Genomic DNA, 14,467 nt, shown 5'->3' with positions numbered 1-14,467 from the left:
TTGATGTTCTCCACCAGTGACTGAGGACATTCCCAGTTTTCCATTTTCTTCCATAGTTTGGCTCTTTTTATGGTGTTGAAAGCTTTCGACAAGTCTACAAACGCGATGTAGATTCCTTGGTTTTTGTTCCTTTGTGTTCTGGCTTTCAATAAGTTAATCAGGAAAATGTTGAGTGCTGTGCCTCTCCCCTTCACAAAACCCGATTGCCAAGGATCACGACGTCCACTTTGCTGTACCCAGTGGTTTAATGCTTTCAATAGTGTGGACGCAAAGACCTTCCCCACCACGTCCAGTAATGCAATCGGTCTGTAGTTGTCTGCTGATGTTCTGAGACCCTTTTTGAAAATGGGTACCACTACTGCCTTTCGCCAGGAATCCGGGATTTTTTCTGTTGTTAATATGTAGTTGAATAGAAGTTGAAGGAATTTGGCCCATTCACCTATGTTGCTTTTCAGTATTACATTCGTGAGCCCGTCGGGCCCTGGGGCTCTCGAGTCTTTCAATTCTTTCAGGATGTTTTCTATTTCCTCAATACTGATATCTATTACTGCCTCATTTTTGTTTGTCATTGATTTCCGCTTTGGGTCGATGTAAATTTCCCCTTGCAGCTGTGTATAATACTTAACCCATGATGAAGCACTTATTGGGTTCATTTGACTTATTGCTTGAGGCTTCTCCGCTTCGTTGATAATTGCCCAAATTTCAGCTGTGTTTTTAGATCTTATTTTCCCCAACATTCTTTCTGCGTCCTGGTTTAGCAATGTCTTCTTGTGTAGGTGTAACCAGTTTCTGTACTTTTGTTTTAACTTATGTATCTCTTTACTCCAGTTGTCGTGTTTGGTCTTTTTTAGTCGTCTAATATCTCTCCTTAATGCTTTTTTCCTTTCTCGTATGCGACTGTCATACTGATGTTGGTGAGTCGTTGTTTGATGGTTACTTCCAAGCTTCCTTTCTGTAACAAATGCTCTGAAAAGCGGGGTGTAGTCAATCCTTTTTTGGCTTTGTTCGTTTTCAAGCGTCAAGATCATTTGTTTTAAGTTATAGTTTAGTTCTCTTGTTTTCTCTGGTCTGATCCTTAATTTAATACCCCTTTGGTCTATGACCACCTTCTGGTTGTAGGTTCCAATCTTGTTATTGCTTATGTTTTTGCACGTCAGTTTTAACAGATTGTGGTCACTTTCTACTGTTGGGATTACTTTCAAGGTCTGGATGTTATCTGACAAGTTGCTTGAAATGCAAATGTAATCCAGGATCTCTACTGATTGTGTTCCCTTCCAAGTAGGTTTTGCTGGTTGGTCCCCCTTCACCTTTCCATTCAGAACGACACAGTCCCTTGATTGTACCATACGATTCCACATTGTTCCTCTTTTTTCCTTTGCTGAGGCAGTTTTTGTATCGTATTCGGGTTGGTTGTCCTTGTTCAGGCATGAACAATTTAGATCACCTGCCAATATGAATATTGGATCAGTCCATTTTTCTCTTTGTTCATCAATTAATTCTGCTATTTTATCTGGTAGGTTTTCGTTTGATAAATTTTCTGGATTCCAGTATATGTTGATCAATATTAGTATTTTACTGGCTTTTTTGTCCAGCTGTAACACTACCATCTGGATGAATAAATTTGGGTTTGACTCCTCCAAGGCTTGCCAATCCTGATCGTTTTTGATGGCTATAAGTAGGCCTGACATGGATCTGCCTTTTTGACCTTTGACCGCTGGATTTAGCAGAACCACGTAACCTTCCAGTGTCGGTGGTTGCAACAGCCATGTTTCTTGTAGGCACAACACACTAAAGTTCTCTTTTTGAAGTGCTCCCTTAGTAAAAAGGTGGGTAGAGCCTCTAGTGTTCCAACTTCCCAGGCTCCATGAACCCACACTTTTTACTGTTTTATGTTATTGGGTGTTTGTTTTGTCATCAATCATGTTTTTCAACCATTTCCACCTTTCCGCTTCATTTTCTTCTCCTTGATGTTGACTTCTATTGTTTGAGCTTTGTGTGTTCTGGTTGCCCCTTCTCACTGCTGATGTTCTATTTATTTTAACACTACTGGTCTCTCTGTCTTTTCTGTTGATCTGTCTCACCGAGTGTTTCTTTACTCTCTCCTGGGTTTTTAGGGCTGCGTCACTTTCTTGTAAGTCAAAACCCATTGGTCTTAATTGCGGGGCTTCTTCCAGTAGTAGTTGTCTCACCAGATTTGATCTTGTGTGCAGAATTACTTTATCAGTGCGATCTTCCTCGACGAATTCCGCGATCGCCAGGTCGTCTGTTGTAATTAGTCTTAATGCCGGTATATGGTGGAGTAATCTTACTACATTGGTTCTGTTGAGAATTAGTCGGTCTTCATAATGAAGGATACGTTCTAGGACAAGCCCCGGTTGTTTATAACTGTCACCAGCACTTGTTTTGCGCGGTCGATGCTGTAGGTCTCTTTCCCCCTCTTTTAGTTGATGCCGATCTCTTCTTTCCTCCATCTCGGTCCGCTTTTTGCTGTATCTTGTTTCACTTTCCCGACTGGTTCCGTGGTTCCGGGTCTCAGATCGCCCCACGTTCCTTTCTCGACCTCTACGTTCACTCTTCTGAGTTTTTTCACTTAGATCCCGGTTTTTTCTCAATACATCCTTTTCTGTATGAGTATCTGGAACTTTTTTGTTGTCTCTCTGTGTCTCGTTTTCGGTCTGTATTGACATTATAGATGAGGTATCACTCTCACTATAGTCTGTATGCTCCTCACTCAAGGAGTCTTCTGCCTCTGTATTTACCTCTTCGAAGCCTCTTATTCCCTGTTTGTCTTCATCATCTGCGACCGGGTATGTAGAGAGATCCAGCAGGTCATTTTCAGGACAATCGTCTTCTTCGATTTCTAAGATCTTTTGTCCTTCAGTCTTTTGTTCTGTTCTGACCTTTTTCTTGTTGTTTCTTAGCTGGTCAATTATACTCGGTTGTTCTTTTGGTATTGTCAAATTTTTCATAAATGCCCGGCTTTTGCTACTGCTTGTGGCTTTTACTGGTGGTTGATTTTTCTGTTTTTTAGTGGGTCCTGTGATCTTGTGATGACCCCCTGATTTGTTGTCTGCGGTCCCGTTGTTCTTCGTTTTTATTTGGTTATCTGATTTTTTCTCTCCTGTGTTTGTGTCTCTTGTTTTGAAGATCTCACACACGTTCCCCTCTTTCTTTCCTTTCTCCTGACACTTATCCGTAGTGGTGGGGTCTTCAGGCCTTGTTGTCGATTTTTTTACTAGAGGTAGCCTCCACTATTTCTGTAGAGTTGTTTAGCCCTTCCCTGGCACTTCTGTTTAGGGTTTTTTTTTCCACTTCAGTCTGTAGTGATTTCGTTGGCTCGTTTCTTATATCTGGAACAGATGATGTGCTCTTTGATTTTTCTCTCAAAAGATTATTACTGGTGCAGTCCTCGGCCAGGGTGGGTCCGTCTTCGTTTTGTTTTGCCTCCCCCTTCTCTTCACTTTGGGCTGCTCGCGGTCCCGTAACGGACGCACTTTGGGTTTCTGCGACCTCTTCTACGTTTACCGGAGTTGCCGTGGACCTTTCTCCTTTGTTTTCTTGCTTGTTGGATCCAGCTTTGTTTTCTTTTTCTATGACTGGGCTGACCTCTTGTGTGGTCATTATTCCAGAGTCTTTCCTTATTGGTTCCTTGCTTTTTGGATTTGACTTCCCTAGTTTTCTCTCTTTTAGTATAGGTTCGATTATGTCATGTAGCAGTTGGGTGATGTTGGCAGTACTGTTGTCCAAGTTGTTTTGGATTGCTGAGATAAAGCCCTCCACAAATATTGTTTTAGTGTGAACCATAGCAAGTATTGTAGAATGATCTCTTAGTGTGTCCGCGATATCCTCGTACAATTTCATGAAGGGTGCTAGGACACCTGACAAAGTTGCGACCATTAGGAAATTGTCTTCCATTGTTCGGCCTGATATGACCTGGTCTACGCTTCCCACTTGGTTTGGTGGCAACGTTTGCGTCAATTTGTCTTCAGTAGCTACTTTGGCACTCGTTCCTTTTGCTTTGTCAACATTTTTGGTTCCTGTAAACTTATCTCTTAATGCGTTCTCCATGTCCATTGACGTTTCCAACAAAACTGCGGCTGATATTTCCACTCCCGTCGTTTTCTTTAATTGATTCGTACAGGCGGAGCTCCTGCTGCCAAAACTGAGGCTAAGGGTCTGTCCTACGTTTACTGGGGTTACTATGGTTCCTTCGTTTGTGATGGTTGGAGTTTTGGTCCCCCCTTTTGTTAGGTTTATTAGCAATGGTCCTGCAGTAAATGGTTTCCATATAATGCTTCTGGGGGCAGCTTCCTTTTGGTTGGTCGGGTATTTCGTCCTCTTAACTGTATATCTGGCTGGGGGGCTAAGCTGGTTCCTTGGGTTTGCTCCCTCACAGCCTTCCGACTTTGCTGACTCCATCCACGGCCTTTCTTCTTCTGCCTCGGAGTTTGAGTTTTTTCTTTTCAGAATCTTCTGTATGTGATGCTCCCCCGATATTGGTAAGTTCGATTTTTCTATCCCACTGGATGCAGGCCCTAGACTGGCGTTGTCACCTATGCTTGCCTCATTTGGGCTTGCCCAATGCTCAATAGTAGAAACATTCCATGTTGTTGGATTTGGCGAACTGACCAGATTTTGCGTTTGGGTTTCTACTGGTTTATCTATGGTTTTTTGTGTGACCTGATTTGCCGAATGCTCAGCGGCCGTCTGTAGGCTTCCTGCTACAATTTCGATGTCATCCATGGCGGCTCCCGTGACTTTGGGTGTTTCCCCAGTATTAGGTGCCCCCAGGCCATTATCTATGTATAGAGCTGTGCTTGCTCCAATTTTCACTTGAATGTTAAAGGGGCAAGGGTTTTCGTTTAATAGGGGATCAGGGACCTCCAACTGTAGTTCTGCCTCCGCAGCCCAGGAGGGGGTGGAACAGGTGATATCTGTGTCCCCAGTTGTGCCCTCAGCCCCTCCAGTTTGTTCGTTGTCTCTCCTTAAGTGCATTTTATATCCGTGCTCTTCTTCACTTAATCCCGATGACCCGTGTAGAAAAAAAAAAAATAATAATAATAATACGTTTTCCAGCAGTGGTTTCTAGCAGCAGTCCCAAGAAATCCTCAAAGTATTCACGGCACACCGGACACTCTGACACACTCCGCTACGCTTCGCTTGACTTCCGGTTTATGAAGCAAGCAGGCGTTGGGAGGTGGAGCGTCAGTGCAGGCAGGGCAACAGCAAGTGAAAGCAGACTCCTGTGTCTGCGAAGTGAAAGCAGACTCCAATGTAAAGTTCCAAGGCAGCAAAAAAAAAAAAAAAAAAAAAAAAAAATACGTTTTCCAGCAGTGGTTTCTAGCAGCAGTCCCAAGAAATCCTCACAGTATTCACGGCACACCGGACACTCTGACACACTCCGCTACGCTTCGCTTGACTTCCGGTTTATGAAGCAAGCAGGCGTAGGGAGGTGGAGCGTCAGTGCAGGCAGGGCAACAGCAAGTGAAAGCAGACTCCTGTGTCTGCGAAGTGAAAGCAGACTCCAAGGTAAAGTTCCAAGGCAGCAAAAAAAAAAAAAAAATACGTTTTCCAGCAGTGGTTTCTAGCAGCAGTCCCAAGAAATCCTCACAGTATTCACGGCACACCGGACACTCTTACACACTCCATCAATGCATTATGGGACTTGTAGCCATAAACAAACCGTATGATAGAATTGCATAGACATAGATAACTCAGCCCTGAAGTTTGAAAACAGTAGCAAACATTTCAGTCAGGCAGTGCGTGTTTATCGTGGGCAACTGCAGAGTGACAATAGAGAAATAAAAAAGTGACTAACCTAGCAACTCTTTCTTAAGATGGAAAATGGTTATTTGCACATGTGATCATACCATGACTCTTTAATATGCATGCACTTCTGGGACATTTCACTTTACATGGAAAGACAGGTTCAAATTCAGTTCCCAAGGCCGTGCCCAGGAAGCGCATGGAAGTGCAGAAGAGCTCAAGTGCAGCATGGTACATCAATGGGTTCTCAGCACCAGCTTTCAGCTGGCATTCAGTGCCAACTCTGCAGGACCATAGAAAGTGTGGCATGTTAGGTATGGATAACACCTTGCACATGGCAGTGCTGTTGGCTTCCAGTGCAACACTGTCGAGAGAGCAGAGAGGTGCAGTTAGTTGACCTTAATGACTACATGCTATGGTGGGAAAAAAGAGAATTAATGGATCTCACATCATGGCACAGGTTTCAACGCATGTCAGGTAATATTACACATGCCGGTGTCAAGGACTGCAGTGTTTTGTGTCATCAGAAATCTTTGCAAACAGTATTTCGTCACATCAATCACAGAAAGTTGGTGCTCTCACTTGCAACCACTGAAGGTAATTTCCTCCCCACAAAGCATTCTAAGATTCTTTATTTGCTGCTAGTATTTGGTCTCATCTGCCAGAAACTGTTGGCACTTTCCTTTACAGCCACCAAATGCAATCTCCTGCCTTCAACAAACCAAATAATTATTCTTTGCAAGCTAGTATTCTGTCCTGTCGCGGATTTTTGCAACTAGTATTTTTTTCCTCATCACTCACAAAAGGTTGCTTAACTCAGTTATAGCCATTGAATGCTATCACCTTTTTCCAAACATTTCTGTGATGTCCTCTTTGCAAGTACAACTAGAGTCTTGTTAGAAATGCATGGCGCTCTCGGTTACAGTTACTGAACGTAATACCCTACAGCCCTCCCTCCACACAATTCTCGGATGTTCTCCTTACTCCCGACTCACTGACAAGAAAGGTCACATGCATGTATGCCATGTATGCCATGCAAGGCACTCACAGGGATTCTGTCCTCTGGTAGTCACAAAACGTGGACTGTCCTATGGCAATGTTCTGGTCCATGGGAACTAAAGCCTATTTTTTGCAACCCCTAGACAACTATATCCTATCTCCGTTTTCTATCCCTCCCACCACTGAAGCCTATTTACATTTTCTAAATCTCCCTCAACTAACTTCTGCTGCCGTTTCCTCGCCCTTTTCCCGTATCTGAAAGCTATTTTACTTTCCTAACTCTCCCACAACTCTCTGCCTCCCCCTACTCTGATCTAGATACCGCCATCCTCTGCGTACTAGAACGTTCACGACTTTCCTCCGAGCATGCCCTATTTGATTGCAGCCTAAACTCGCCCACTAAGTTCTCCGGACTCAGCAGTTTGCGGTAATGTAGCATTACTCTTATTTAGACAATCATTTTTTCCACAGCTTGTAGGCAGGGTTAATTTCTATGCAAATGAACATAGCCAGGTGCATCTATCCTGCATGGCCACCATTGCGGACCTGCCACCGCTTCAAAGACCCGGGGGCCTTCTGCCCATGCTCTCTACACTTGTCCAACTCTGCATTCAATAGCCCTGTCTCAGTATCAGCATGGAGAGGGAACTCAATGGTATTCATGGCTTGCACCTTTAATGTGCAAGCTTTTGGTTATCTCTCACCTATAAGGGAAGCTGCTTTATTGGACGCCACCATGGCGGGGAACAGTATTAGGATTCATGCTTCTGAGATGCAGTCGAAATGCGACCCACCTACACATGATCTTTCCTTTTCTGCATCAGTACATTTATGACTGTCTCATAAATTCTATGACCAGGAATTCTTTTGGGAATCAAATGAACTAGCATAAAGAGGAGTCAAGCATTTGAGAAACCACCCGCATAATCAAACCCAAGCAACAGCGATTTGTCCAAAGTGGCAAATATAAAATCATGTTCCGATTCCGGCTCCTGTACTCACTTGTCACTAGTCACGGAGGATGAAAGTTTGCAAAGGGAACGTTTTTCCTTCTTTTGAGTCACTAATATATCCTGGCGGATGAGAGTGAGAGAGAGCGCGCGCGAGAGGTGAGAGGTGGGTTTTTCAGGATTGTATGCTCTCAGCTTTCAGAGAAAGACGACCAATCTGGGTGTTTATGCATATTCAACTGATAGCCAATCGGAGCCTGTGGATTAAACCATTGTCTTTCCTTGCAAGCAAACTGGCCCTTTCAATCAGTATTTTTGTTAAAGCCACCAAATGTAAGCTAACATTATTTACGTAGAAAGCGGAAGGGGAGGTTGCCATTGGGGGACCCAAGCCGACTCTTTTTTTTGATTCGCCATTCTCCCCACACCATGGCCTGCTGTCATTTGTTCTCAGCAGTTGGAAGATGTATATGTGCTATTTTTGTTATTGACTGTTATTAGTTTTTTAGTTGGAACTATCCAGCGTCCTGCTTTTTTTGTAACACACACATATTATTGTCGCTGGCTGCGTTCCTGTACCTTGCTAAATGCCGAATATGTGTTTGCATGCACCTTTAATTTTATTTCCTTTCTCCGCAGTCACTGCTTCACAGCGTCCTTGGCTTTTTAGCTCCGTCACTATCCTTGAGTCCCAGTTTAGCCGGCTTTCCCCTCTAAGTACAACCGCAAGACTCCTTCTGCCTCCATTCTCCATTTTGCAAGCCACAGAGGCAGCCGGGAGAGTAAAGGGCACACTGAAGACCTCTGATTGCAATCAATCACAAGTGCAATGCCTGGCAGCGCCAGCTGCGCCCTCCATGATTCTGAGCTACTTAATCAAAATGGAATGTTTTTATCTTACACAGAAACATCTCTTGTTTTCATCTCCATTCGTTCATCGTTTTCATAAATGCCACCCCTCTCTTTGGTGCAGTCCAAGGCACTGAATTTCTCTTCTTGTGCTGTCACTAAACAGCCCATCCAATCCAGGGGTGGACTGGCCTATACGGAACTCTGGAGATTTCCCGGTGGGCCTCTGCAGCCTGGGCCTCTTTTCTGTGGTATTTCCAAATTTTCTCATAGGAAAAGCATTGGGCTTGCTGAAAATGTGTCATCTGGGGCCACTTTGAACTTTATTTCCAGGGCCTCTTTTGGTCCCCAGTAAGTATTTCCAGGGCCTCTTTTAGTTCCCAGTCCAGCCCTGATCCAATCCCATGCATGGGTCCTTCAGAAATGGAGGTCGCAAATTCACTGTAGAGGGGAGGGCTTCCGGAGCCATAACATGTGAGCGGAGACAACCACATGAGCCCTCACTTATGACTACACCATGATCCTCAAATGGAGCAAGACAACCATTCCAAACTTCAGAGATGTCAGACGACACTCCATCCCCTGCATATATGAAGGACATCCAGTTAAACATGAAGGAATGACTCCACTACTCACACATGGTAGGAGACAACCAGAGGAGGCCTAATACAAGAAAGGTCCAACCGCTACAACCCTACCGTACAACTGAGACAAACACATCACTCCTCATTAAACGGAGCAGCAACAACTCCAGCCACAACACATGGAGAGAGACCACCACTTAAGCCCTTGCACAAGGGAGCGACAAGCACTTTAGTACTCACATAACCAAGCCGAAGAAACTCCAGCCCATGACATGGAAGGAGATATCCACTCCAGAATTCCCAAAAACGAGAGACAACCACCCCAACCCTCATAGAAGGGAAAGACCACCACTTCAATCTAATCACAACAGAGCAACAATATTTCCAGCCCTCACACATGGAAGAAAACAACCACCTCAACCATTTCCTTCCCACTCTCCCCCTCCCTTCCTTATCTGTGTCTTAGCTCTTGTACTATCTGAAATGTCATCAGGCCGAGTACGATAGTTAATTTCACATCCTTACTGTTCAAGGCCTGCAAGAATGTGGTTGTTCCCTTGTTCCCTCCCTTGCCTCGAAGCGCTTTGAAACACATTGTGTATAGGCGCTAAATAAATAAACGATCATATCATATCATAACCAGGAAACAGCCACTACGGACATCAGGGAGCGACACCCACTCCAAAACGCAGCAAAGGGAGAGACAACTTCTTCAATCCTATATAAGTAGAACACCTTCTCCAGGGTGCACACATGAAACACCCATGCCATATCTCACAACGGGTCAGACAACCGCTCCAAACTTTGCACAAAGGAGAGACAACCACCTTTACCCTCATGTAAAGCAACAGTGACTCCAGTCCTCACAAATAGGAGACAATCACTTCAGCCCTGATACACAAAAAGATACAACAACTTCATCCCACACATAAGGAGAGGGATAACAATTCCAGAACTCACATAAGGCAGTGCAACTCATTCCAACCCTTACCAAGGTATTGACAAACACTTGCATCATCTTCTAGAGAAGCAGCAATGACTTCAGCCCTCACACATTGAAGGAGATAACCACGTCAGCCCTCACACATGAAAGGAGACAACCATTCCAGGCCTCAAATGAGGGAGACACAAATAATCCAGCCCTTGCATAAGGGAGATACAAGCACATCAATGTTCACATAAGTGTGTAGCAATGACCCCAGCCTTCCCAATAGGAAGGAGACAACCAACTCAGTCATCACACATGAAAAGAGACACCCTTTGAAGGCCTCAAATAAGGGACAGACAAAGAATACAGCCCTTGCACAAGGGAGATACACCTATTTCAATGCTTACATAATTAAGTAGCAGTGACTTCCACCTTTACAAATGGAATGAGACAACCAATTCAGTCAACGTCCATGACAGAAGACAACCACTGCAAGACTCCCCGGTTGTAGAGACAACCACTCTAGCACTCAAATGAAGGAGACACAACTATTCCAACCCTCCTTGAATGGAGGTGTAATCTCTTCAGTTCCCAGGCAGGGGAGGAGCGACATCTCCAGTCCTTACACATGGAACAAGAGAACCACTCCTGACCTCTTGCACAATCAACACTCGTGTCAATCCCTTTATAAAGGAGCAGCAACAACTCCAGCCTTCACACATGTAAGGAGAAAAACACTCCAAACTGGACATGAGGGTGAACCAACTACTTTACTACTACAAGAATTTCCAGCCCTCACAAATGGAAGGAGACAACCATTCAAGACCCCTCATAAGAAATGTACAACCATTTCAGGTCTTACAAGTTTAAGACAACAACTCTGTCAAATTCACAATGGAAAGACAACCCTTTCAATACTCAGACAAGGGAGTTACAACTCCAGTCCTCACACATGGAAGGCAGAAAACGTGTCAGCATATGCACATGAAAGGAGACAACCATTCCAGTCCTATGTGAACCTGTGCAGGCAATTCCTAGCAATGCTGTGAGTATGTGTGCATTTCAGTGCAATCCCTGGATTGGACGTTGTCCTGTGCATTTTAGTGGAATCCTTAGTGGTAGTCTGGGCACTTGAGAATGTGATGGCAATCTGTGTCTTGGCATCAGTGCCTGAGAATTTGATGACAATTCCTCACTTTGGTTTCAGTACTTGGGCATTGGATGGGAATACCTGTGGCATGATGTGGCCCCTTGGAATATGATGGCAATGCCTAGAATGGAATGCCAATATCTTGGATAAAAGTGGCTAATTAGCATTTGATGGTAGCAACTGGCATTAAGGTCCAACAATACAAATGAATACTATGCATGCAATCACCTTGGGATGGGTAGAGTGGCTGTCATGCGAAGAACATACCTGTCTTATAATGTGGGAACATGGCCTTTTTTAATTTTTTTATGTTTTTAACTTGTGTGTATCTAAATAAATAGATTTTACAAGAGGGAACTTGGCCTTTTGATTGCAAAATATTTGATATGAAGTGACTTATAGGGCATTTGATGGTAATACCTGATGTGACATTCAACATTTTTACTCAATAAAGCAAAACTGTTGCCTGCCATTTATTATTTTGCTGACTTGTGTGAACCGTGGCGTTTCCCTCCATTTCTACTGCATGTGAACGTTTCACCACCAAGCTGCGTCACAAAATGGTTCCCAAAACTAGCTGTATTGATTTTAAAAGCACATTTTAATATCTCATTGTTATGGTAACCTCACTGTCGTGGTACAGTTATCGCCAGATCAAGCCTAATAGAAAATGCATAGGCATGAAATAATACATTGTTCAGATTCACAGTGAACATTTACTTTTTATATTCTAAATAGTATTTTTGAACACTGTATCTTGAGTAATATCAGAGGTAGAAAACCATATACCAAGTTGCAGGCTAAAAAGAAAATAACAGGCAGAAAGTGGAAAAAAAGCACGAAAGAACACAGATCACAAGACCTCCAAATAAAAATAAAATCCATTCAAATGCTGCAGGTGAGCCAATGTTACTCATCATTAAGGCCAAGGACACAGTCACATTTTGCAAGCATTGCACTGGTGTGTCTATGCATTTGAAGAATGCTCTTTACATCTCATGAGTTTTTTGAAAGCTAGCTTAAAGTCATCATTAAAACTTGTGTAAAGCAGCGGGTTGATAAGAGAGTTGACATAGCCCAGCCAAGTCAAAAAGTTGGCCACTTCTTCGGATACGGAGCATAACTGAAGGCCAACAACAAGTTCCTTGACAAAGAATGGAAACCAACTCAAGATGAAAGCACCTAGAATCAGCCCTAGTATCTTAGCAGCCTTGCGCTCTCTTGAGCTTGAGATCTGCTGCTGGCGGTCCACAGCATGGTCAATGTCATTGTCCAAGGGCGGTATCCGAACCGAAGCATTTATCTTTTCAAGCTCCGTGGTAGGATCCGACGTCGAAAAGTCTGACACGCAGAACGTATGCGTCAGCTTGCAGTGAGCAAAGGAGTTATGGCTGTCTGTGCTGCGGTTGCTCAGGTGCCGACTCGAGCCCCGTTTTTGGTAAAGGCTCTTGGCTGCATGGTATATCCTATAGTAGACAATGAGTATCAAAGTCAAGGGTATGTAAAATGCCCCGAAAGTAGAGTAAATAGTGTAGACGACGTGGTCATGCTGGATCACACATTCACTGGGCACACTACTGTTATGGTGGTTTCTCCAAAAGAAGGGCGGCATGGAGATGAAGATCGAGATGGCCCACACTGTGAGGATCATGAGTCCAGCCCGTTTTGGTGTCCTTTTGCGGGCATATTCGATAGCATCAGTGATAGCCCAGTATCGATCCAGTGCAATGACGCAAAGGTGCAGGATTGAGCAGGTGCAGCAGGTCATGTCAATACTGAGCCAGATTTCACAGATGATGTAGCCCAGAGCCCAGGTGTCCTTGACTATGTAGGTGATGCTTAAGGGCATCACCAAAATAGAAACGAGGAAGTCGGTCACAGCCAGGGAGCATATTAGGTAATTGGCGGGCTGATGCAGCTTCTTGGTGGTGCAGATTGCCAAAATGACGGCGAAGTTCAGCAGCATCGTCAGAATGGTTATCACCGCCAATGTCAGGGAAATGAGCAGCTTCTCAGTGACTGTTTTCGACTGGACTGGCATAATGAATTCAGTTGAACAATTTGTGGAATTCATTTTAGACCAGGTGGTTATCTATCTCCAGAGGGTAGACATTTGGCTTCAATTTCTTCCGATGGCAATTGCCTTCAGGTGCTGGATATCAAAAATGCCATTCCCACCAGATCTTCCCCAGGCAGCACTTTCTGTGTTCAAGGACAGTCTACCTAGAAGACATATTTAAAAGAGACATTAGCTTACAGCACTTTACTGTTTGATTTAAAGTTAGTCATTATTATTATAACAAGACATAAGTTCAGAGTTTGCTTTACGCTCACATATTTATTAAGAATGGAGTTTACTTTATTAAGAATGTAGGTTACTGTTGATTGACAATGTACTGCTCAGAGTACAGTTATGAGTGTCCTTATTATTAAGAATTGAATGTGACAGTGGGGCTCATTACGGGTTTGCCAGTAACTCGCCCGTGATTCCGGTGGGCTACCAGAAAACACGCATTACCATTACCGGCTCCCGATATCCTGGTATTACCGGATATTACGGCTGCCAGCAACGGCGGTACATTCCCATTCCATGGGATCGAAAAGTCCTCCGTGGAATGGGTTTGCTGCAACCACTGGCACGGGTATTGCCGGTGATTGTGACAATTATTTGCCGGTAGGGATCTGAACTCCCCGCAGGTCAGCCCTGTCGGTAATTAACTGCACCTAACGCAAACTCGGAGTGTTCCGGTCCGGTAAAAATACCAGAGCCGGTATTACCAGCATTTCTTCTGGCATTTTTACCGGACTGGCACACTCATAATGAGCCCCAATGTTGTCCTTATACACTTTACATTAAAATAATAATGCGGCAGCGAGCACATAGCACCATATTTTCTGAGTTGACAAATTTAAACCATAACAGAAGATAACTGAATTAAATAATGATTAAAATCACAGCTCTTAAAAACCTTACCACAATGCACAAACAACTACTGTGGTGTGATTTATAAATTCAACAGTGCTTACAAAAAGACTTCCTGAAGCTGAACACTTCTCTCGTTTGAGAACATGCATGCCAATGGAGCACGCCAGCAGAGCCATCCCATTGCCAAGAGTCAGAGGCATAAGATTCTCCACTTTTGATGCATGAACACAGCCATCCCAAATCATTGATGGAGTCATTCAGAATTAAATGTTAGTTGCATGCAGGAGACCACCCACTGTTAGACCCCCTGCATGC

The 14,467-nt window shown here is 43.9% G+C and overlaps 1 protein-coding gene across 5 annotated transcripts in view; it reads right to left on the bottom strand.

The window, feature by feature from the left end:
* Positions 1-11,826: 11,826 nt before the first annotated feature.
* The window catches only part of HTR1E (5-hydroxytryptamine receptor 1E), a 1,306,842-nt gene continuing 1,304,201 nt past the window's right edge, over positions 11,827-14,467 (bottom strand). For all 5 annotated transcript variants that reach the window (XM_069606356.1, XM_069606360.1, XM_069606357.1 and 2 more), the window contains one exon: positions 11,827-13,449. In XM_069606356.1, coding sequence (XP_069462457.1) covers positions 12,194-13,300 — 1,107 coding nt within the window. In that variant the 5' untranslated portion in view covers positions 13,301-13,449 and the 3' untranslated portion in view covers positions 11,827-12,193. The remainder of the gene's footprint in view (positions 13,450-14,467) is intronic.

Source organism: Ambystoma mexicanum, chromosome 4p, assembly GCF_040938575.1.
Source record: "Ambystoma mexicanum isolate Mex_15411 chromosome 4p, UKY_AmexF1_1, whole genome shotgun sequence".
Classification (NCBI taxonomy): Eukaryota; Metazoa; Chordata; class Amphibia; order Caudata; family Ambystomatidae; genus Ambystoma; species Ambystoma mexicanum.
The sequence above is the reverse complement of the archived record's forward strand: the minus strand, read 5'-3'. Positions and strand labels throughout refer to the sequence as shown.